Genomic DNA, 25,560 nt, shown 5'->3' with positions numbered 1-25,560 from the left:
AGTATGCAAACACCTTAGCCATGAATCCACAGATAGTCATGGCAAAAAAATTACCAGCATAACTTCATTTTCTCTTTACTTCTTGAGGTCTTTAAAGTAACTATTCTATCATTTTAATGTGCTTTGTACAAGTTTTAGACATATTTACAATATAGTCTGTCTAGTAGAGTTATACCAGTTACAAATTTACTACAAAAACAGCATCAAATTAACAAAAAAAAAAGGGAACAGAACTCACTTCGTTGAAATATTAGTGAAAACAAGTAAATCACTGATCAGAAACCCAAGGGTACTCATGTTAATAAGGGTAAAGTCAGTTTTGCAGTGCAAGAAGGAACACCAGTATCTAGATACAGCTACTGCTGCACAAAAATGAATTAGCAATTCTCAAGGCTAAAAGACCCCTGCAGCTAATAATTTTTAAGCAGCACAGGAAAAAAAAAAAAAAAAAAAAAAAAACCTCCAGGGGGACAGCAGGTGGAACAAAACGTATGCATTCTATTAAATTAAAATATTATGAAAAGAAGAAAAGCTATGTGGTAAAATCTTAATTTTGAACACCCTAAGGCGGAAAGAGTTATGTAAATTGAACATTGCCAGTTCCAAATTTCGGGACAGGCTCTCTGGGACGTGGGACTATGCTGTTTTATACAGCTGATCAGCTCCCTTAGAAAGTTGCATAGCTACCAAGGCCTTAATAATAAATAATTTTTTTTTTTTTTTTTTTTTTTTTAAAAAAAAGGCTCTCTCAAACCAGCATGAAATACATGGAGTAATGCTAACAACTTGCAAGGCACAGCACAAATTATGACCTCCCAGATGCCTTGGTAAGGTCAAGTCACAGTGCATAAGAAGCCACATATAAGGTAACAGTATAGCTGCAAAAAGCAACCACAGACATAAAAAAATTAGGATGTGTTGACAAGAGGAACTCAAGTTTAAAGTATTTCCCCACAGCCCACACTGGGGGAAACCCACTCCTTGTAGTTCTGTAAATATTCAGCATGTTTTTACTACGGCGTCCATTAGTGATATTTATACACAGTGATGACCTCATTCTTTAGCACAGTGAATGAACATGAGAGGAAAAAAATAAAATATTTTGGTTGTATATTTATCAGCATTTGAGCTCATTTAAATACTACTTGAATAACAATTATCTTTCTCAGCTGAGCAGAGCATCAGGTTGGCAGACTGTGCTTCACTTCTCAAAGTGACAATTAACCTTGATATCAGTCTGCAAAGTGCTCTGTACTGGCAGCTGAATAGAATTATCATTATCATATAAATCATAAAGATTCTACTGAAACTGAGATAGCTGTCATCCCTCAGCTATTTGTGTTCAGCAAGGAGCAAAGCAGGTTGTTGCAGAGCAGTTTAGAAATGCATCATCCTAGAGCCCTCACACTGTGGGCTTCTGAGGCTGTGTTTGTGGCTACTTGAAAATGTATGCCATACATGTATGCCTAAACACTCACAGTTAATATACATTATTAACTAAGTATCTCTCAGGGAGGTTTGTAATGCAATAGGTCATTATACTTCAATCATGAATTTAAATCTGATTTACAATACAGTAATTCCAGACCCAAATGAGATTTTCAAGTTGATAACGTGACGCCTATCAGCTACACAGTTTCCCATCCCAACAATAGCGTTGATCACCTGATCTTTTTGTTCACAACTACAGCTTACAAATCAGAAGACCTATAATTCAGTTAATGCCAGATCAGACTGTGGAGGGTATACCCAGATAGACAGATTACAGTAGTTGTGTCCACAACAGCCTGTTGTGATGCCACATTATATAGATGCTTCTTCCCTTCTAAGGCACCCCAGACGTGGAAGGAAGGAAGAAAATAGAGTCATCCTCTCTAAAAATTTCCCACCTTCAAACTTGCAATGACAAGGGACTGCGAAAATGTTTACAGCCATTTTTGATATGACGCTTCATTTCTGTAACGTGCGCACTGCGTGTCAAAGTGTTTTACTGCTCTCACTGCTACCGACAGGACATCCCTGTGAATAAGATATGGCAGTGAAGCAAGCTCTCTTTCACAAATAGTTTATAGACAGGTCTTATTTTATCTGCAACGGAACACAAATAATTAAGACAAACAGCTAATTGGGGGCCAAGCAGGTGTTGGTGTTTATTTCTTTTTTTTTTTTTTCTTCCTCCCCCCCTAGAGATAGCTACTACCTTTGAGCCAAATTACAGCAGACCTTATCCAAGAACCTCAGGAAAGAGAGAAGCAAGATGAAGAACATGCTCTTTGTACCTTCGGCACAAAGTGACCCCAGGAGATCATTTTTGGCAAGCACTGTGGCAGATTAGGTGTAAGCAGGTGTGTTGCTGACCCAGCCAAAGCCACTCCTCCTGGGTGGGAGATAACAGTGCCCATGCTCCCACAAAGAATTGTGAATGAGCAAGTCAGGATGTTTCCTACAATGCTTGCTGCAGAAAAGTGAACTTATCCCAGTATAACGTGGATCAATGCTAATGCCTGTCCAATAGTCAGAGGCCAGACATGCTTCTATAAAGCAATTCAATCAAGAATGCCACTTGTTTCAAAGCTACCCAGCAAAATCTGAAATAAGGGGAACGGTTCATTTTCACACTGGAGACTTCAGCTAAATTTCTGTGCAATGATTAAGTCCAGTTAACTCCAGCCAATGGCTTAACCTAGAAACTTTAGCAAATCCCACCCGCTGTTACTTTCTGTTACTACACCAACTAGTGCTGCATTAACCTTAATTCTGAAACCGGCTTTCCTGTGAAGCCACTCTGGCTGCAAGCCCCACATTTGAAACTGATTTTTTTTTTTTCAGGTTTGCAAATACCTAAATACCACAGCCATGAGCCTAACAACCAGTTATTTGTAATCAAGAAATCTGAAATTCTGTGCTAGGCAGACATCTAATACTTCATCTAATACTTCATTCATAAACTTCTCTGAAATTAAATGCATTACTCGCATGCTATCCATACAATTTTGAAGGGATATAACATGCCTAATTTTACAGGTAATACATATATTTATTTGTCTTATGCAGGCTACCCAAGGTACCAAATAATATGTGCACAGCATTTTTAAGTTCTCTGGATCACATCTATGGTAAAACAGGACTCAAAAATCTCTCTTTTGCTCAGTAGTATAAAGTCCTAGACACTGCCTTCTTACTTGTTAGCAGACTAATCACAAGCTAGTGTAATAAAACATTTATTTTGTCATTTTCGAATTAGAACACAGTAAAATGTAAAATAAATCTAATTTGTTACTACATGTTTTTATGCATTACCCATGTAATTACGACAGATGTATTAAATACAGCCCTGGTGTCATAGGGGAAAAAAAAAAAGAATTTTCTTTGGCAGTTTTAAAATTATAATAAGAAGGATAATCACCTTTCTTAGATTCAGAACATAGATTTTCAGTGGTCATTACTGTCGATGATTCCCCAACAAAAGTTAAATTGAATATCATCTAATCTTGAACATATAAAAAGCCCTACTCTCATAAAAGTGGACCTATACTAAAAGGAATGCAATAATTTCAAAAGAATGAATTTTTTGGCTATTTCTCCACTGAACTATATCATCATTTTCAGCTAAACAAATTTCTGTATGAAGAGACACTACTGGATTTTATATAAGAAGACTATCTATATTCAGGCAATTTAGAACAAATGCTTTTAAAAGCTCTAAATTTCATAAAGGCCATACTAAGGTCCAGGTTTCATAACTGTTATGCTAAGCTTTAAACTTAAAAAATAAACATGAAAGATGTAAGCTCTAAGTTGTCAGCTGTGTCAGGTGTTACTCAGAGTAACTGATGTAACAGTACACAGCCTATTCTTCAAATATAACTCAATCTCCTAAATTAGGTACAAACCCTTCTATTTTAGTCTTAGCTAGAGAATCAACATCTCAGCCTCCACAATGTTTACAGCATTAAAAGGCTACAAACATCAAGAAAGCATATTATCACTCACCTATAGCCTTCTCGAGGCACTGTATGTATCTCAAGTTAATAAAGGCCACATAAATACAGCTTTTGTGCATAGCAGACAGTAAATCATGTATTTAATTACATATTTCTCTGTAAAAAACAGAAACAGTTGGCGCTCTGCTATTTTTGTTAACATTAATCAGAGGAAACTTCAGATTCTGGCATAAATTTGACTATCACATAAAAGGTAATATTTAAAATACATAATGCCTTACCACACAAACACGAGCTGCCATATGCGAGGCGCTGCTAAGCATGGTTTCTATTAAGCCGATACACAGTAACTGGCTTCTTTCCAAGCAACATGGAAGTGTTTAAAAAACCCTGTTTAATCCAATTCCACAGCTTTGAAACAAAAATAAATTAAAGTGCTGCAAGAACTGTTAAAATGAAAAATTAAAGGCATGTAAATAAGTGAAAAAATAAATTGTCAGAGAAAATGAAAACAAAGATTATTTCAAGTAGATATCTTAATTGTAATTAGCAACATTTGGCATGTGTCATGATATGATTCAAAGCTGTAGCCAATTAGATACCCCAAAAAGCTTGTAACAAAGCTGCAAATGTGTAACTACAGCATAAATAAGTTTTATTGCACACCAAGAAAACAGCACCCAGATCAATTTCATAGTTTGTTTCCGAAAGGCTTTAAAGTATGCTCTGTTATTAGTTCATGACTTTTTATTCTTAAATTGCAGCTTGCCTGCTAGGAGATTTTGGAAAACTATTTCATTAGACTATTAATTGTAAATCTGTAAACATTTGGCGTATATCAAGAATAAAAGACAAATTACAGCATTGCCTTAGAATGTCATGCCTATGTAAAAATAAACAAACAAACAAAACAAGCAAAGAGATGAAAGAATAAAGTATGCAAGTTAACAGCTGTTAAAAAGCTGCAGAATCGTGGTGTTGAAACTGAGAGATTTATTTAGTTATTTATTTATTAAGATTCCCAAGGGAAAAAAAAAATCATTAGTTTTTCTTTGGCAGACATAAAAGATACACAACAGCATTCAGGAAATAACATGACTTTTTTACATGCCTTTTTAAAGTTTTCTTAAAAAGGAAATATTTTTACAGTATTACTTTAAAGATCAGAATTCAAATTCTGATCAAATGTGGGCGTACTGAACTCAACAGCATTCGGCGCTTCTGAGATTGTGCCATTTATTTAAGGAAACAAATACTTCATTATCAGTAATGCTGTCAGTCCTAACCAACAGACAAAGTACCTTCCATTTCCCCCATTTATTCAATAATGAGTAATTTACTAAAGGGTAATGAGTTGCTAATAAAAGCATGTTTCTTACATGATTATTATGAAATGTAAGTAACTGCTTGTTCAGTGCAACAATACTTACTACAGTCACTTTCAAATAACTCTGCTCTATCAAATTTCTGCAAAGAAATTGACTCTTATGTGGTTTTCATACAAAACACTAGACTACATTTAGAAAAAAAGCACCACAGAAATAGCTAACAATTTAAAAGCTACAAATATAACTACTTCTTTACAAAGTCTCCTAACAACAAGGCAAAGTCTCAGCCAACATGGTTTTGTTTCCCTTGCTGGCAAGCAATGACTGTTTATTTGACACACTTATTTTAGGTTTTGGTGGGGAGACGTTGGTTTTTGGTGTTTTATGATGGCTGTATTGAAGAGATTACAAAAACATATGCATACAATATCATTTTTATGCTATAAACCACGTTCAGGATGGCAGGAAAAGTTTTTCTTCAGGTAAATAAAAGAGGCCAAAAGAAATGTCTATGGAAGGTAGTCTGAAAAATTCTGGACCAGAAAGCATTGAGGACTGTCCTTGTTATACTTCCTAACAGGGTAGCTTACAAAGACAAGTTGAACCAGATATAAACCCACTGGAAGAAAAATTTCTCTGTTCAGAATTTTCTGCACCATAAATATTAGTGGTTTTTTGTTTTACTTTATTTTACCCTTGGTATAATCATCCACTCCACCCTCCCAATACTTGGGTTTAAACTAGAGCTTTAATTCTCTTGTACACTAAACACACTACATATATCAAGGATCCTTCCATGTCCCCTATAAACTCCTTTCTGGGCACTTGCATGTCTTTTTCTGCTTCAAAGAACGGGCAATCATCATGACCCCTCATTACATCCAAATCTCCACCCATACTCCTGGCTCAGCTGTTCCAGGGAATAAGTTATGGCATCCCCTTGTTCTTCCAAATGTACACTAACACAATGCTTGCTGAACTATTTTCATTCTTTGCTAATACAGTTCTCTCTTCTCTTTTCCTTCTAGGAGAGAAGGGGTCACCATTGGAAAACTGGCAGAATTGACGGGAATAATACAGTGCTATTGTTATACCGGGAGGTACCCATGGGTGCCGTCAGCCTGTTCCTTGTTTTGTCATGGGTGAGTGAAGTTGCTAGTTCTGGCAAGCAGCCAGTGGCAGGATCCCTTTACTGCTCCCCCCCGCCCCTCCTCTCTCCCCAGTGGTCTTCATTAAGAGTTGCTTAGGCTTCTAGCCACCAATGCCTGCAACGGATCCTGCAGCTTTTGAGGGCTGCCTCTAGCCAATCCTAAAATCACCCCCTCTACAGTAAGCAGAAAATGACTCAAGTGGAGATTCAAATTTTAGTTTATTAAATTAAAAAAAAATATGTAATTTGTTTCTTTGCTATCTTACACCTATGAAAGGGAAGGGCAGTGGCCAGCAAAGTGCTGTCTAGTACTTTTTCATCTCAAACATACATTTTCCAAGATATCAGATCACTAAGAAACATCAGCTATATTTTAGATATTTAAGTACAGTGCATCTTGACACATGGAAAACCCACAAAAAGAAACTTGCATGCATTATTTTTAATAACAGATACTTCAAGAACAATACTCCATCAAAAGGTCATTTCAACAGTCAAAACTAGATATTTTTTTAAAATATGTTTTAGTAGAGCTGCATATTTTTGCCTTTAAGGCACAACTGACACTTTCCTGCATTGTCCTAAAAGAAAATAGCTAAAGGAATTAAAAGATTATATATTAAAATGTAACTTGACCCTTTTCATCCAAGGTACTTCAGGATATCATGGTAATAAATCCAAAATAATAGTTATAAAAAAACAGGCAAACTCAAGTGATAAAATATAATACAGTTGCTATTATAAAATATAATCCCAGTGCAATCATCAATGTACTTGTTCTTAGGATATGTTCCTTGCTGCTTTTGAAGCAGAAAGGGAATCAACATTAAAAAATAAAGCAGTTGCAATGGCACTCAGAAAGGTTTTACATTCATTCTTCTACCCTCAAATGAATGTTGATACCTCATAGATTTAAAACAACGGGATCCTGTGCGTTAACATCACTGCTCTGAGGCTCATCTTTTTGATGAATTTTTGCTATTTGCTATAAATTCTGAAGAGGTCCAGCCAGGAGAAGTTATATATAGTTTTGTGTCACACTTTCTCTAAAAGGTTATAGGAAATTAGCTGCAGATTAAAGTAAGCCTACATAGGCAGAAGGTAAACTCCACGGGTAATGTAACGTAACAGGAAGAGAGCCCAGATTCATGCCAAGGAAGCTGGAAATGCTTGTGAAGAAAAATGTTCAAAGAAAGCATTCCTTATTCCAGTTTTCATCTTGCTCACACATTAGCATCACATGCATCACAGTCATGTGCCTATGGCAACAAACTGATGCATCCTTAACTAAAACAATCAAAGTCACTGATAGCAGTTTATTTTAAAATAGAGATATAAGCTGCTACATCTTGAGGGATTTTTTTTTTCCCCACTTGAATTTGGCACCCAGGTTCTCCTTCAATGAAACCCCTACCAGAAGAAACTGATGTCATGAGCACAAGATCTAAAACAAAACAAACAAAACCGAATCAAAAAACAGTAAGGCATCTATTTGCTCACATTGTAAAGCAATGTGAGCATCCATGATTGAGATGGGTGTATGCACATGGGGAAGAGTGGAAGATCTCCTTGAGCAAGAGGTAATGAAGGAGAATCGGGTATGCCAGGGTAGCATGACAGATAGTGACCATACCTACTGCTCTAACTCCTTGCACTTCTATCACTCTGCATTGGGGAGCAATGCTGACAGTCCTTTCCCTCTGGTCTTCCTATGAAATCGTGCTAACGTTTGTTTTCTGCTCCTGACACGTGCCATCTCCTTAGCTTTAAAGTACTATGAGGCAAGAGCTTAAACAAATGGCCCCAAGAGAAGAGCTTAGATCGACGGGATTCACGTAATCCCTTAGAGTTGTGAAGATCATGGCCTCACCATTTTAACAAAAACAGAGCCAGAGCAATATTGAACAGGAATGTCAGCCTTAATGTAGTCATTAATAGCACAAGAGGCATGCATGAGGCACATTGACCTCTCCCCCTAAACCAAGTCAAATAATTTTCCCGCTCCACTTGACTCCTCTCTACATCACCCCAAGAAGAACTGCGTTTTAGCAATCTTTTCAGTGTGATTGGCTTTCAGAGCTGAAATACGACAGTCAGATATGTTGGTTGTTTGTCAGTTTTGCAGACAGCATAAGAAGCAATGAATTAATGTAATGATTCCAAACGAATAGAAGAGATAAAGCTACATGCAGGGTGTTAAATTGATTATTTTGGAACATGTATCAGTCATTTTGTCCACTAAGCTACACAGCTGCTTAAAGTCTATTTCTGAGCCTCAAGCATCACCCATATCGCTCCAGGGAAAAGGAAATAAAATGAATACACATAAAAAGAATTGCAGTAAATACACAGAAAAGAGAAGGACGGTGACACCTATCACAGAGGACATCAAAAGAAAACACAAAGAGGAAGATGGGGAACAACAATGACTTAATAGGACAATTCTGAGCAGTTGCTCCAAATGTTGTCCACAGAGAGCTGCTATTCGCTTTATGCTAGCTCTCCTTGTTTCCAGCTGTTAAGTTCAGATTGAAAGAAGCTAAAAATACATGAAATGCTTTCCAGATATTATTTTCCCATGTAACCAATTGGTATTAGTTGCCACAGAGATGTTCTCTTGCTAGCAAGAAGGGAAATAGTATACAATGCTGACGATAGGTGTATTCTGATATCTGCTGTCTTTGACAAGATGCTGTTCAAAATATAGGAAAGTTTTAAATGGCATTATTTTAGCTACAGGAATTCCCAACTAGTCCTATATTCCAGCAGTGCAACATATGAAAATGATACTGAAAGATTAGTGTTTTGTTGTTTTTTTTTTAATCACCTGTGAGAAAAGGTATACTATGTATTACTCTGAGGTATCAGATGCGCAACATTTTCAGCAATCAAGTTGTGGTGTTCCAGTGAGAAGGAAAAAAAAAAAAAAGAGAGCAGGCTGCAAAATCTTTACAATTTAGCTATATTGTTTCCTGACAAACTAAAATGTCACAATGTTGCTGATTTAAAATACAAACGTACCTGCTTAGCATTCATGACTCTCCTTGACAGTAAATTAAGCTCTGCACAAAAGGGGGGGAACACACACCAGAAAACATCCAGTTCTTTCTGTAAAACGTGATGTATAACAGACTTTATTTTACATGCCTTCCTCCGAAAATAGCAATGATTACACCGCTCAACTCCCACACACCCCCTGACCTGACTTTCTGACACTTAGTACATTATATATTCTCAGTCCTGGGGAATGATCCAAAGTTTGTCAATAGGACTCCTTTTATTGCCAGAACACAAACTACAGCATACAAAATACATTACTGATGGAAACAGGCAACCCTGACTTCTTATGAGATTAAATCCTCTTTTAAAGAGGAATGTGATAGGTGTTTTGTTTTTTTTTTTTTAATTAATTCTGAAATACACAGCTTTCCATAGTTTTGGAAAAAGATGCTGCAAGTCACAGCAGTGATAATCTGCCCATTACAAAGCACATGTGCATGCAAGACTTTTTTTTTTTTTTTGTCTTTCAGGCAAACAAGAAGATTATATAGCCTATTCTTTTTTGGGGGATGAGGCGGGGGAAGTGTTAACATTGCAGCTGCCGCAGAAGTGGAAGCTGCAACTCCCTTGGAGCTTGTATCGACTCTGTAGCCTACCATGCCATTAAGAGATGCTACTGTACTAGAGGAATTGTTCCATTTTCTTTTTTTTTTCCTCCCAAAAAGAGGAAAACACGAAGGTTTGGCTTGCTGTAGTTAACTGGAAGTCTTCCAGCATATCTTGCGATATTCCACCCAAGTTCCAATTCAGCTCAATATCCTGAGTATCAAAAGTTCCTAAAAACCTGCTTAGATAGTATTCGTGAATTATGACGTTTTCCTTTGCATCTGGTGACATTTAGTTTGGAGTTTTATCGGATAGCTATTGCCCAAGCATGATTTATTTTATATATATAATTCCCCACTGAAATAAAAAAGGACACAGTGAAGGGAGGCTGGAATTGCAACCATTTCAAGCAGCCTTAATTTGTAAGGAACTTATTTTTATGAAATGTAACTTCTTAACTGAAAAGATACCACCACTTATAACAATGACCTAACTTCTACTAAAAACAAGAAAGTATGTGTCAATACTTTAGGGTAAGAGATAGTCTATTGCAGCTTGGCTTTCTTCATTATGCTAAAGAACCATGTCTGGCTGATGTATTTATTTCGTAATGTTTAACTATAATAGAAAATAGATGAAGTTCAAATGAAAACACTGTTTAGATTGTGTCAACAGAGCATAAAACTAAATGAAGTAATTCCGAATCAACTATAAAACATATTTGCTAATAGTAAAATTACTAATGGTTATCTATCAGGATCACAGCAGACACTAAGTTAGATACAATTTTTTGATTTTGCAAAACAGCATCATGCAGTGCATTTCATTGCTATTTTATCATTAGTGTAAATAATTCAAAAACAAAGCAAAACAGGAAATCTGCAGCTCACTTTTTTTTTTTTAAACTGCAAGTCACCAAAGGGCTTTCTACTAAGACAGCCAATGCTCAGTTTACATTTGCTAGCAAAAGAAAAGCAAACAACAGTATTTTGTATACTGAAACAACTGCTTTGTTACAAAGGGAAGGATTCAGAAAACCAGAACAAATGCTACTGCTGTAAAAACTATAAGTCTTCTAGACTCAGTTCAAAGACATACGCATTCTTCTACAACAGACTGAAGTTTTATATTCATCTCAGCAAATCAATCCACTAATAGGCATCAGTCATCAACACCTAAGAAAAGACCTGCCGTTTGAAACAGCTTTGAAGTGATTGGAATCGCACACAGTCGTAAGTATGACAGAACAGCTTAGCTATTAAAATATTTCATCTAGCAAAGAACCGTTCATCCTAATTGACTGAAATACTCTTTGAATGCTATTATTGCAAGGCTACTTTGCTATGCAGTGCTTTAGTATGTAGCCACTTGACTTACATCTTGAGACCCAGCACAACCACATCAAATCTTGTTAGAATATTTTCTCACACATGCTTTTGTCAAGAAACCAAAACAATAAAGCCAACTGTCATTTTTACTACCAGTTGCTTAGTTAATTCGATACTGAAACATACTGGGATTCATTACAAAAGCTGCGTGCAATCAGCCATTTCTATCAATCTTGCCTTTTACCACGTCGATAGAACAAACGCAAGCCACCACATCAGCTGGAGTCAGGCGGCAGGACAGGATGGAGCTGCTCACCTGCCCTGTGCCCGACTGCTCACTGCCAGCAGGACCACTGCACGGCTCCACCAAACAGTGCCGAGCAGCCGTCGTGCATGCCCTGCACAGACCACGTCTCAAGCTGATGGGCAAGAAGCCCCGGACAGACATCTGAAAACAACCACACACCACCCCAGCTGCAAAGCAATGAGGTTTTCTAGGCCTGCCTCATTACTCCTTTCAAAGCAGATTTAAAAAACGCCGTTAAGTAAATACCTCACCAAAAAAAATATTAAAAAAAAGAAAAGTGGTAATTATTAAGAAGCATATGATAGCCACCATTTCAGGAAGTTTCCACTATCATAATTGATCACCAGAAACACAGTCAGAAGATTAATAATAGTTTGCGCTTGTAGCATTTTTCGTTCGCCATTATATTCACAGTGTGTTAACAATTTGCAAGAAAAAGGAATCAAACACACCAGTAACTGCCACCAAAATTACACTTTACAGAATCAAAAAAAAATGCTATTTAATACCTCAAATGAGAGATGATTTGATTTTTACCTTGTATCTATCAACACGTCATATTTTTCATTAGTTTTTACCATTACTTTTGCTACCAGGAAGTATGTCACATCAATTCTTTGTATGTAGGCAAACATTATCTGTCATCTTTTATTCCAAAACTGCTCATTAGCATAAAGGAGTGGATACAGTTACCCCCAGCCTCTATGTATTTTCCACAATTCCACATATTCCATTTCCATATTTCAAATTAAAAGAAATCCATGTGAACTTACCTACAGTTGGGAGGAGGGTCTAATGTAATTTCTGCAAGTTCTTTCTGAATTCTTGAGAAGAAGAAAAAAAAAGGCATCAGGACTTTATTTTTGCAAAATATTTCATTCAACTTCATAAACATTTCTGCAGTAATTAATAATAATATTTCTTAACATTTCTAATGGAAAGCTGATGCTATAAGGTTTCATGAAACTGCTTGAGATCAAGATGCTAAAAAACAAACTTTTTTTTTTTTTTTTAAATGAGCACCCAAATATCGGATGAGTTATTCCATGCACAGCAACCTACAAAACCCTGCTTTTCCTAGAGGTCAGGGTTCTCAGCTCTCATACACCTTACTTCTCCATTTACCCTCTGTCTATATGCCTCACAGCCCTCTGCCTTGCTCTCCAGAATATTTAGCTTGATATCTCTTGTGCAGTTGAGTTTTTTTGCTCCATCAGTACAACATTGTTGTCTGTCATCCTCACCCCTGCTCTGACATACAGAGCCTGGTCCAGCCTTCTCCATAGCCTCCTTGCAGGTGTTGGGGGGCTGCTACAAAGCCCCCCTGCTGCTGAACATGCTCCGTTTCTTTGTACTAATAGGCCCCAAACTGGAAAGGTTATTGCAGATGCAGCCTAACGAGTGGTGAGTAAAGGTGGGTGACTGATTCCCTCTACCTACTGACTATGCTCCAGTTAACGCAGCCAGGATGCTGTTGAATTTCTTGAGTCCCCCGTCAACCCAGCCTGCCTAAGTCCCTGCGAGCAGCAGCCCTACCCTCGCCCATACCAACTGCTCCCCCCAGTTCACCATCATCCGCAAACATGAGAGCGTGTGCTCGGCCACATCCTCCCAGCCACCGATACAGGCCTGAGGCTGGACTGGCCTAGTGCAGGCCGACACAGCAGTGCTCACTTGTTACTGGCACCCTGCTGGCGTTGTTCTTCCAGGCACTGCAATGCAGTTCTTATGGATTTCTGGGTACTACAAGGCTTATATTACCATGCCAAGCCCTTGAATTCTTAATCTGCACCACATCTGGTGATATGGCTCCTTTTCTTTATACCAGCATCTCCATGGAAGTCAGTATCTCCCACTCCATAAAAATGCAAGTGTACATGGTAGGAGTTCACTGAGCTCCCAAAGGAGCTTGTAGGAGTTGTACATTTGCCAAAGATATGCCAGAGCGCCATACGCAGGACTGCAATGGCCACTCTCCCTATAAACTATGCCCCAAGGCCTTCTTATAGGCTGCTATTTCTGGGCAAAAACACAAACATTTAGAAGGAGGAAGGAAAAGAAAGACAGCATTCCCTCCATATTTTCTTCTCCCTCTCTCCTGCTCAAGACTTCATGTACTACGGGTACTTGTATTCCCCATGCTAAGAAAGAAAACCTAAATGACAACACCACTCAAATTCCTGAGATAGGTGTTCAAGCCACAACCAAAAATCTCAGGTCTGATGCGAAGTACACACACATCCTGTTAAAAATGACTGCCACCCACCTTGCACATAAATACAGAAAAAAAAAAGTATCTCAAAATAAACATTCACATATACTAGCACATATAACATGGAAATGAGCAGTTTACACTAATTCTCTACGTAATGTCAAGATCCAAATACAACCTTACATGCTAAGGAGTCTCACAGCCACTATCAAAATTCCCCTTATGCCAGTATGTGTTGATTTTATGGCCGTAATGAATCAACAAACCGAAAGCAGTAGAGGAACTGGCCTGAACCAGAAATTCCAACTCTTTATCATTCACATTCTGAAATAATTAGGACATACATCGGCAAGATTGTTAGGTAGAAGTAATAATCTTTTATTAGACCAGCCAACATAGTTGAAAAGATTAAAAACAGTCTTTCAGACACATTAGCTTTTCTTTCAACCCCTGTCCATCCTAACCTTACATACAAACACCAGTTATTCCTGTAGAGAGAAACAAATTCAATGTTTATTTGTTTATTCTATTCATGGAAATATTTACATCTCCAGGAAGTAGAATTTTACCAATAAGTATCTATATTTTTTTCTTGTAAAGATACAAACAGAGGCTGCTTAATCAATATTTGCAGTAAGTCATTGTAGTAATGCTGCAAGCCCAACACCTTTTTTAGAAAGAAAAATCTCATTAGTGAAGTCTAAGCACACCAAACATTTATGTTTCTTTTAAAAAGTCACTGGATTTAAACAATCCTAACAATTTACACCTTTTAAAAGAGAGATCTTACAGCTGTGGGAGACACTGAAAATATTTCTTCTGTCTATGACATAGTTCTACCATGTTTTTGAAATTTACGCTATCGCAAATTCAAAACAGAAAACTTAAATAGCATGAAACCTCCTTCAATTTCATGTTTTATGGGTTGATTTGTTTTTTCTGCCTTTTGGGAAGTGAGCGAGTGATGGTATTGAACTTCCACAGAGTCAGGGATGATTCTTTTGCTTTACATATAATAATAGGAGCAGTTAATATTTCATTGCATTACAATGAGCCCATGAGACATCAAGAATGGATTGGCAAGTGTAGCTTAAGCCCTAGATCAAAAGCCTTCCAATCATCCTCCTAAATCCTAGTCCATTTCCTTTCCATTCTGAAAAGAAATGGGTACAGAGCTTTTTCTTTTTCTCCCTCTGTTCTAGCTTAACAAAAAAATTTCTAATTTCAAATGCCAAGAGCACTAAAATAATCCTAGATCAAGCTTTTCCCGTGATTCGGAAAGCAAGAACAAAACACCTTGCTGCTTCAAGCAATAAAAATTGATCTGATGATACTTTCTATTTTTGTTCAGAAGTCCTAATTGCTTTAGCAAGCATCTAAGATAAAAAGATGTTTCATTCATGATTATTATTATTACACAAACAAGCTGCAACATTAATATGATACTGTCCATCAACTACTCCTCAACAAGTACTCCATGCTTATTCTCCTCCTCTGTGGCATATCCAGACTGAAATTAATATATACACCTTACAATTCTTTTGTTGCAACTTTAATTTACCTTGCATTCATGCTGAGAGCACATTCATAAACAGTTTCTGTAGAGTGGCTGACATGCAATAGCTTGTTCACATGTCACGGCATTCAAAGTTACAATTAAATCACCAGATAACATCCCGGAGAGCCCTGCACTGACAGAGACCTCCGATGCGCAAGTTAGCCTTTGTCTGCATGAGTTATTCCACTGCTCTGGCACTTGTTTCATATCTCCATTGAGTTGTCTTCAGAATCTGGCATAGGAGAGGATGTGCCTCATTTCCTTTGCTGACCACAGAGGGTTCACCGCGAGAGCGTGTGGCCTCTGGCAACATGACGTTTTTTGCAGGGTCCTCTCTGACACTTCTTTCTTTGGATTTTCTGGCTCAGTAAGTACTGTTATGTCAGCGAGTAAAAAAGGACTCTAAATTAAAATAATTATACACACACACATTTTAGATTTAAATTAATGACATGCTGGTCTACTCTATATATTTGGGGGATGGGAGGAGGTGGGTCAGTGAAGAGAAGTCTCTGTGGTAATCAAAGCCCTGAGCTGTACACATAGGACATTTAATCTGCAATGTCAGATCTGATGCTCTTTGTTTGATCTTAAAAGAAGTCATTTGACCTCTGCCTGTCTCCCCTGTCTCCCTCTCTCCATATATATATATATATAAATAAATAAATAAAATTACTATTACTGTGTTTTCCTTTCACTTTACTAATGGGAAAGAACAAGCATACTTGCCTTCAAGAAATAGTGCAAAGGTTAATTTACCCCTAAATTCAGAAGCATGAGAGTACATTGTGGATTTCAGATATTATTAATTCTTACAGACATATATTTACTGCTGTTCCAAGCCTAGGGGGACGATCTGGTGTTTCCTTCTTGAAACAGTTAAAGTTCTCTAAACCTTAGGGAGAACTCAACACGTTAGAGGATTCCCCAATATAATTCATAGGAGAAGCAGCAAGAAAAGACTAATAACAATAACCTATTTTACCACATCTACTTTTCTAAAATACATACCTCTTTATGCATAAAAGTTATGTGAACCAATGCACCATACTGAAGAACATGTTATAAAGAAATGCAATTGCTAGTATAAATTTTAATCTTACAGAAACTGTGACTGAGCATGAAATTTATCCAAAGATGGTTAGATTCATGATGAAAGAAGAGAAATACTCATTCTTTCATATTAGATGCATATGTAAATGACAACGATATTTCATATAAGAAAAAGCACTCCATTTTTCCACCATATTCAACATGCTAAATGTAATTCCTAGATTCCTTGAAACAGTGCTGTGATAAACTTCTGAGGGAAAAAAAAAGGGGGTGAAAAAAACCAGCTCATTTTAATTTGATTTCTAATCAAGTTTAATCCATTACCTAGTTGCTATTTCTACGTAACAGGAAAAGCCTACAACTAAAGTTTTAGAGTTCACAATTCATTTTAAGTACAGATATTTATAAAAAGAAATCCAAGACTGGACACTAAAGTTGACAGATTTTCAACTATCAACTTCAAGAGCCAAGCAAAACAGTACATTTATTTGTTGAGCTACTGTGTCAGCCAAGAATGGTTACACTTCTCTCAATCCAAAGGTCAGGCTAAGATTTGCTGCTTAAGAGGTAACAAGATGCCTGCTGTTTTCAAGGACAGCAATTCAATTCCGTGTCCGAACTGTAATTGTGATATGCAGTGAGTTTCTCAATCTTGACATGTTAGGTAAGAAAGGTTGCTATTTAGGGTGATGCCCTTTGGGTGAGGAAAATTGAAGGACCGGCACACTGTACGACATATGCTGTAAGCTATTACACCTGTATAGCAGCTAGCCTTAAAACTATTAACAGAGAAGGGCAGCTTGTGATGGCATTCTGCCTTCTTGATGCCATCTATGGTGATGCTAACAGAAGAAAACCAAAATTGCTGTGACTTAAATACAAATTCAAGCAGTCTCATATATCCTTCATAATAAAATCATTTTAGAAAGCATTAAATTGCTGGTGTAGTACACTCCTGTGCAAGACAAGGTAGCAGCGTATGTTTACACAGCGAAAGAAAGAGCACTGCTAAATCTTGACTTATATAAAGTCAATACTACTGGAAATTCTTTGAAAGTAAATCTAATTGACTACACAAACATGCAAATAAAAAGCAGAACAGAATTATTCCAACTACAAATGCACAAATCTTAATTCTAATCCTATATACACTAGGTAGCATAATGTAATCCAAAACTACTGTGACTACAATTCCATATGCATGAAAAAGCTCTTCAAGTGTGAAAACGTGGCTTCCAAATTCAGGTTAGAACCAAGCCTGTAGTCTGCGAATTAAAGCCCAAAGAAAGATTTTCTCTTAACTTGTTAGCACTCTCTGTTCTTAATAGAAATTAAGGAATTTTGACAAAAGCCTTAACTATTGTATGCTCTGCTGTTTGGGGTTTTCACTGATTTCAGCAGGGCTGACACTTAACTACGTGAAGATTATTGTCACCTTAGTGTAATGCCATACAAAACCACAGTTAACAAAGCTAGTGAAGGAAAACATCACTAAGCTTATATCCAGTCTTTTTTCCCCACTAGGACAGCTGAATTGCTGCAGTTTGTTTCAATTTTTAAAAGATCACTTTTTTTTTTTTAAACCTGGCCACAAAAAACATTCCAACTGAAGGAATGTAGCCTTAGTCCCACAATATTGTTCATTTCTAATGAACAAAAATGAGTAGTATAGAAACTGTCCATATAAAACAACCACATAGGCATAGAATCCTCAATATGTGACAATATATTTTTCCTTCCTTGATGTTACTCCCTTCCTCTTCATCTATACTCTAATTTCTGATTTTCCTTTCTTCAGGCTTTAGTGATTTTAATTAAAAAGCAAACAACAAAAACAACAAGTAACATGAAAACATGACCAGATTAAGAATGCTTATGGAAAGGTTATCTTTATTCCAACACACTCACAAACTACTGAATACTACAAAAAAAGCTATACTACTATTAAAAAAAAAAAGCAAACAAACAAACCACTATACTACTATAAAGACTATATTGCTGGGATTTCTACACAGTGCTATGACAACCAGCATTCCTAAAAACACATTTTTTTTCCAAAAGTGTTATTTATTATGTCCTTTTCTACAGAACTCTCATATTTATAAAAATCATCTCAGCTTTAAAATGCAGAATCAAAGGCTTTTCTTCAATATTAGTAAACATGTGAAACTTGCTTTAGAGCCTAACTGGCAAACATACTGATGTCAGCAGCTGGTATAATTAGTTTCAGCAGAACCATAAGCAGATACGATTAAACTTTAAAAGGTTTAAGTAATTTTATCACTGTGAAATGCGTGTTGATAAAAGCTCTAAGCTTTGAAGATACAAAGCTAAGATTAATAGACCAATTTCTGACATATCGTTATTAATTTTTTAATAGGATAGTGTCCACAGGCCCTTGTCAGAATTGCGGCACCATCACATTAGGCATTGTACAAAATTCAGAATACAGAGACTCTTTACTAAAGATGTTAAAAGCTGGATTTTATGACCTTAAAAATCCTGTCTAGTCTAATATTCCTAATATTGTGAAATAACAATAGCAGGAAGCAGGCAAAAGAGAAGAAGCCCAGAAACAATAATGACTATGAGGATTAACTACATGAATAACATCGCACTTTGAAGTGAAAATTGTTTCATTTTGGTTTTCTTTTAGTCACAAAAAGAAACGTTGCCAGCTATCCCACAACCAACATGACTAGGTAATCTCCAAACAGCATCATAGTAGGAATGGGTCTCGAGAAAACATCTCACGAGGGAAAAAAAGAAAAAGAAAAAAAAAAGCAAAGGCCTCACAGAGGCTAGCTGTAAGGCAGGTGCCTGTGGTAGAAGAGAAACAGGATAAAACGCGTTTTCCACTGCACCAGAAAGACAGAAGAGTTCAGGACAGAGAAGTAAGCAAATGGTAAGGGCCAGACTAAGCCAAGACACAGGCTTGAATCTTGATGGGATGTAGACACATGCTCATACACCGGCATTTATGGCCTCTTCCTATGAGCATGTGTTATAAATTACAGTGTCAGGGCCTTGATGCTTCTCCTTTACCATGGTGGCACAACTCCAATGTTTTTTCTTGCAGTTTACACTGCCTTAAATTAGTGAAAAACAGGATCTGGGAATTCTGCATCAGGACAGTCTGCAGAATTGGTCTCACCAGATTCTTTTAGAAGCGTTTAACTACAATCATTGTACTCCAATTAGAATTCTGCTGCCTGGACTAACACCCCTACACGTACTGATGGAGCAATGCTAAGCTGTAAGTTCCCTCTGGCTGGTCCAAGCATGACAGTCATTATCTGGAAATTGACGTGATAGTTTAGAATAATTTAAATAGCTATTTCACAAATCCACCTTTCCTCTCAAGCAGAAAAGAGACGGAAAAGAAATGGGTATTAAAACAGACCACAGTTTAAAGTAATGAAACCAACATGCATTTGTTGTTCACTCAAATATCTCTGACCTGACCATCTGGGAAAAGGAAATGCAGTACTTTACAGCAATAGGTATTACGGTAGTCCTAACATGCTGAGTTACTGAACTGTCTGAAATGTTTATGGTTAATTAACTGTAAGTTACACTGACAAGTTTCAACATCAGTCATACGTACACATACAGAGATATATTTTATAAGGCTACAAAACTGTCTGAGTTTTACTAGCAATAAAAAAATGTCAGCTTTTATCATGCAAGCTACTATTAAAACCATGTGAAAGAGCCAATCTGTCAAAGAAAGGAAAAAAATATACAGGTCTCATTATTGTGACCAGCCTCAAAAGACTATTACACTGACACAATAATGTTATAATAAAACAATAAGAGAATGAATATACTGAACCTCTACATACATCTGATGGCCAACTAAAAAATGAGAAAGGTAAAGAAACAGAACGCTGTACCTTTTAGCACTAGTTGACAGTTTAGCAGCTGTTTTGCTTGATATTTTGCCCTCTTTTTTCTTGGGTTGAACTTGCTCCCTTTCTTGTTCCTGCTGAACACCTTCACGTTGATCTCCATCAGAGCTGCCTCCACTAGTGCTTGGACTATCATCAACTCTCTGCCCCTCCGTAGACATGGCAGATGCTGCACTGAAAAACACAAACAACAAAAGTTAGCTTTTTCAGAAGAAACCGTCCAACAGTATTTCTTGCAACGCTTAAGGAAATAGGGCACAAGATTTAGGCCTTCATACAGAAATGCTTGCATTTCAGTACTAAGATTACTGAGGTACCGTAGAGTTTTGCCATAAAAATCCTAACAATAATTCAGGAGTTGGTCATTTTAAATCCCATAACAAGTGAATAATAAACCTATCCTCTCTATATATGAAAATCATAAGTTATTGTAGTTAAGCAAGAAACATGATTGTGCAAGTATAATACCATTTGCTGTAAATGAGACTTTCCAACCCCTCGGCCATATCATAAGTTAACTTTCTCATCACCACGCCACCAGTCTACATCCAGCACAGTTGTTAAAAACCGAGAACTATGACTATCTTAAGACTCCCTGCTATCCCATATGAAATAAACCTGTGGGCTCTTTCCAAGTCTATAATGTGGGTTTCCACATTACAAAATCCACATCTTGGCATGCTTGATGGAAACATTCACAGAACCAAAAGGCACTAACACAGATCTGTTTGTGTTTACTGCAACGGTACGCTGCTAGAGTGGTAAGCACGCTGGTAGGGGATGCAAGAAGTTTTTTCTGACAAATTCTGTTCAAGCGACATGAGACGACAAAGCTGTCAGGGAACACAAGCTACAAGAAATCTCAGTATATTTCCAGAAGTCAAGTTAACACTTTATTTGCATGCTTCTGATACTAGTTAGCTATTTTCATTTCTTCCTTCATTTTAAATAGTATAACAATATGCCGACAGATGAGGAATTACAAGCCCACTGTTACAGCTGTCATGACTCTTCAAACTGCTCTAATGAAGGGCAGATGTCCATGGAAAACTCTTAGTAAATTAGCATATGTGGTGGCAATGACTGTTAGAAAATTTCACCAAAAAAAAAAGAAAAAGGAAGAAAAGAAAAGAAAAACACACACTGTCCTTCCTTTAAGGCCACATCCACAGCTTATAGATGTATTTTATCTATCTTCCTCTGTTATAAATGAGCCACCTTGAAAGCACACAGGCCCAAACGTTACTAGCTTACACCCACGCAATCCCCATGTATCTGGGTGGTTTTTCTGATCGAATCTGTCTGAATCAGGAGTTTGCTCTCTCATACACACAGAGCTTAAATTGCTGTGAACTTCGACTTGCTTTTCCTTTTACCTATGTACAGACACCATCACAATTAAGAACATAACCATTCACCTTGACAATTATTCATTTTAATATGTTCTCCAGGGAGAATAAAAAGATTGCAGGCTCAGACTCAGCCACGCTTGTTCAGTGGATTAAACAAAGTTTGTCTCCCTGCACTTATTTATGGAAAGAGGCAGAAAAGGAAAAGTAAAGTAACATCAATGCCAACAGGGTTATGTTAAAAAGGGCACTTTTCAAAAAGGCCTAAGTGTTACAGTTGCATATAACAAAATAAATTTGCTCCTATCCTGCAGAAGCCTTGCCAAACTCTGATGCTATCAACCAGCACATGGCGTGGAGTGGAAGAACTAATCTTTTCAGGCATTATTCACACAACTCAATCCAACTAACTTCAGGAGGAATTAAGGGTTTTTTGGTCTAATTGATGAAGCTAAACAGAAAGGAAAACCTGAACGTCTGAAACATTCAAAATGTTTAGACGCTAGAAGAAATAGTAAGTGATGGATATAGTACAAGCTTTCCCCTCATCAGCTTACGCTACATTTGGATTTCATTTTTGAGATAATATTTTTGAACTATATTTTCATGTATTAATTTATATTAAAACACAACAGCCAGCCTCCTGCACGAGATAACTGAAATAATGGCGGGTTTGATTCCTAACACGAAAATTAAGAAATTGTTCATTCTTAGCGGAATGTTTCCCTACAGTACAGCTACAACATATTAACACAATTCACATATGTACACAGGTTAACATCTAGATATTTAGATCCTGCTTGTCAGATGTTAAGATAAAAGAAACAGAAGACTTAGAGGTAATAAAACACAAAAGTACTGTACTCTGACAAGTCAAGATATGCACTTAATAGCTATAATGAAATTTCAATAGTAGGTTCCAGTCTTCTACATATAGCTAAAACACAATCTGGTCTCTTTTAATAAAGCTTTTGATGGCCCTCATTTACTTTAGATTTTAGTTCTGATCTTTGCTTAATACGTTTAATTTTAAAGAGAAAATTCTCTCCACGACATACATATGCTTTAACACTGCAGGCCAGAAAGTTAAAAGCATTTTTAATGAAGCCTATATGCATAGGACATCTGCTGCGAATAATCTCGGCTATAAATATTACTATTATCCCAAAACAACTGTATCACTTCATAAGTTCAGGTTACTATCCAGCAGACAAACACTGTAACAGTAGCCCAGAGCATATAATTACAGTAACATGTAATGCTAGCATTTACAGCAAGAAAATGCTTAAATCTGTCACTCGATGTCTGGCTAGCTTCTTATTCCCTCCCCCCTCTTCTCCTCTCTCTGTTCCCCTTTCTGACACCCAGACAACTCTGGCCATGCCCTCTCCTCCCGATATCTGCAGTTTTAGCAATAACGCACAGCTCCAGGGATGCTCGGCGAAGTGCATTTTAAAGGGCCCCAAGTCAGACACTTGAAACGCGGTCATACTGAAGAGACAAACGCAGGTACGAATAAAAAAAAAAATGGGGGGGGGGGGGGGGGGGGGAAATAAATAAATCAAGCGGGGAATGAGAGCTTTAGGAAAACATTTCGCTGCCACGAAGCCAGGCGGAGAAACGCGAGGCGCCGCCTGAAGCCGGAGAGCAGGGGCAGGGGGCGAGGGGCTGCGGGGTGCCGGGAGGGGCTGCGGGGATCGGGACCCCCGGGACCCCCCCGGACCCCAGGGGCGGCCGGAGGGGGCTGCGAGGTCAGCACCCCGCGGGATGATTCAGCACTGCCGGGGGTTACAAGCGCTGCCTCGACGGTGAATTGCGAGCCGTGGGGGTCCCAAGGAGCCGGCCCCTGTCATTTTTTGCCGCGGGGACCGTCCCTTCCCTGCCCTGCCGGGCAAGCGGAGGGAAAAGAGCCGGCGGGCAGGGCAATGTCCCGCGGGCGGCCGAGCTGGCGATGATGCCTTCCCAAGGCGCCCCTAATTTCCTAGGAGCGGAGACAAATTGGGCACTCCGGGGTCCGCGGCGAGCAGAGGCAGCAGCAGCCGCCTTCCTCCATCTCCAGTAGGAAGCGCAAAGGAGCGGGGGGAGCGCGGGGGCAGCCCAGCCCCGTGGGCCCACCCCCGGCCCCGCACACGCGTGGGGGGGACACCCCCGGTGCTCCCCGCACCTCTGCCGGGGCAGGGCAGGGAGAGGAGCCGGGGGGGGAGAAGAGGAGGAGGAGACTGCGAGAGGAAGGCGGCGGGGGCACGGGAGGGGGTTGGGCGAGCGGGGCTCTTGAGGGGGGTAAGGGGGGAAAGGAGAAGGGGGGGAGGGACTTGGGGGGTCAGAGAGGGAGTGGGGGGGTGGGCAGCGGGGCGAGGGGAGAGTTGTTGGAGGGGGTGCGAGGGGGGGGGCCCGGGGAGCAATGGAGGCTGGAGCCAGGGGATGGATGGGGCCGGATGGGGGGGGCAGCGGTGGGAAAGGGGGTGACAAGGAGGGGGGGCAGCGCTCGGGGGTGCGGGGAGAAGGGGAGACGGGGGATGAAGGTGGGCAGCGAGGGTCGCCGTTAAACGGATGGGGAGGGGGGGAAGGCTTGGGGGGGGGGGGGGCGGGGAGCAGGACCGGGGCGGGATGGGGGGGGCTGCTACCTGCGGGCGAGCGCGGGTCGCTCTCGCTGCTGCGGGGCTGCGGGACGATCCGTGGCCGGGCGAGGGGCTGGGAAGGGGGCAGCGGCCGGTCACTGAGTCATGAGCCCGCTCTGCCCTGCCCTGCCCCGGCTGCCCGCTGCCCGCTCCCTTTCTTCTCTCTGCCCCCCCCCCCCCCGAGCCGCGGCGGCCGCTGTTGTGCTGCTGCTGCTCCCGCCGCCGCTCCTGCCCCCGCTGCCCGGAGAGAAGTGAAGCCGCCGCCGCCAAGGACGCGCGCGCGCGCGCCCCCGACGCCGACGCCTCCGCCGCGCGCGCTCCCGAGAGCTCTCCCTCTCCCTCTCTCTCTCCGCCCCCCTCCCTCCGCGGGGGGGGAGGGAGGCAGGGAGCGCGCGCGCGCGCGCCCCCGCCAGCCAATTAGCCCGGGCGCTCAAGGGAGGGGCGCGCGGGAACGCGCTTTGGGCGAGGGGATGGGGGAAGGGGGTGCGCGCTCCCGCTGTGGTTGGGGCGGGGGAAGGGAAAGGAGGGGGGAAGAGCCGTCCGCGGGAGCGCGCGTTAAAGGGAAGCCCGGGGACGGGGCGGGGTCAGCGGGGACGGGCAGGAAGGAGAGGGGGGGGGGGACGGGGGAGCAGGGTCGGCACGGCTGGGCTCGGCTCGGCACGGCACGGCTCGGACCCCGGGCAGGGGGCGGCATCCGCGGGGCCGCGCGGTGCCAACTTTGTTCGCCCTTTGTCCCCCCCCCCGGACCTCCCAGCTGCGGCCCTTCCTCCGCGGGACCCCCCCTACGGTGCCCAAGCGCCCCGCGGGGCTCTCAAGGGGGCTGCGGGGGGCTGGGGGCGGCGCCCAGGTGAGGGGAGGCCGGGGGCAAAGCTCGCCGCCTGCCCCCCGAGCGGCTCCCCCCGGGGCAGGCAGAGCCCCCGGGGCTGTCAGGGAGCCGGCTCCGCTGGCCTAGCTGAGGGAGAGCCTTGGGCCGCCGCCGCTGCTTCGCTCCGGGCGTAGCGAGCAAGTGGAGCTCACCTGTGCTGTGTCAACTTTTACTTCATCGAGCCCGGCTTCGGCCAACACGCCGGCCACGGGTCGAGGAGTCAAAATATTTCCCCCTTTTTGCCGGCGAAAGGGAATTTACGAACGCCTTCTTGCCATCCTGCATGCAGAAGGAAAAGTTTCTCCCTGCTTGAACTGCAGGGCATTATACT

At 40.3% G+C, this 25,560-nt stretch overlaps 1 protein-coding gene across 2 annotated transcripts in view; it reads right to left on the bottom strand.

Annotated features, from left to right (window-relative positions):
• Window positions 1–24,557, bottom strand: part of UBE2E2 (ubiquitin conjugating enzyme E2 E2) — a 218,475-nt gene extending 193,918 nt beyond the window's left edge. Inside the window, exons 1-3 of one of the 2 annotated variants that reach the window (XM_040548298.1) lie at window positions 24,371–24,557; window positions 20,383–20,571; window positions 12,437–12,487 (exon numbers count right to left, since the gene is read on the bottom strand). In XM_040548298.1, the coding sequence (XP_040404232.1) occupies window positions 12,437–12,487; window positions 20,383–20,558 (227 nt within the window). In that variant the 5' untranslated portion in view covers window positions 20,559–20,571; window positions 24,371–24,557. The remainder of the gene's footprint in view (window positions 1–12,436; window positions 12,488–20,382; window positions 20,572–24,370) is intronic. The other variant, XM_040548299.1, reaches the window with a different exon arrangement.
• Between the last annotated feature and the right edge of the window lie 1,003 nt (window positions 24,558–25,560).

This window comes from Cygnus olor, chromosome 2 (assembly GCF_009769625.2).
Source record: "Cygnus olor isolate bCygOlo1 chromosome 2, bCygOlo1.pri.v2, whole genome shotgun sequence".
Lineage (NCBI taxonomy): Eukaryota > Metazoa > Chordata > Aves > Anseriformes > Anatidae > Cygnus > Cygnus olor.
This window is presented reverse-complemented; position numbering and strand designations above follow the sequence as displayed.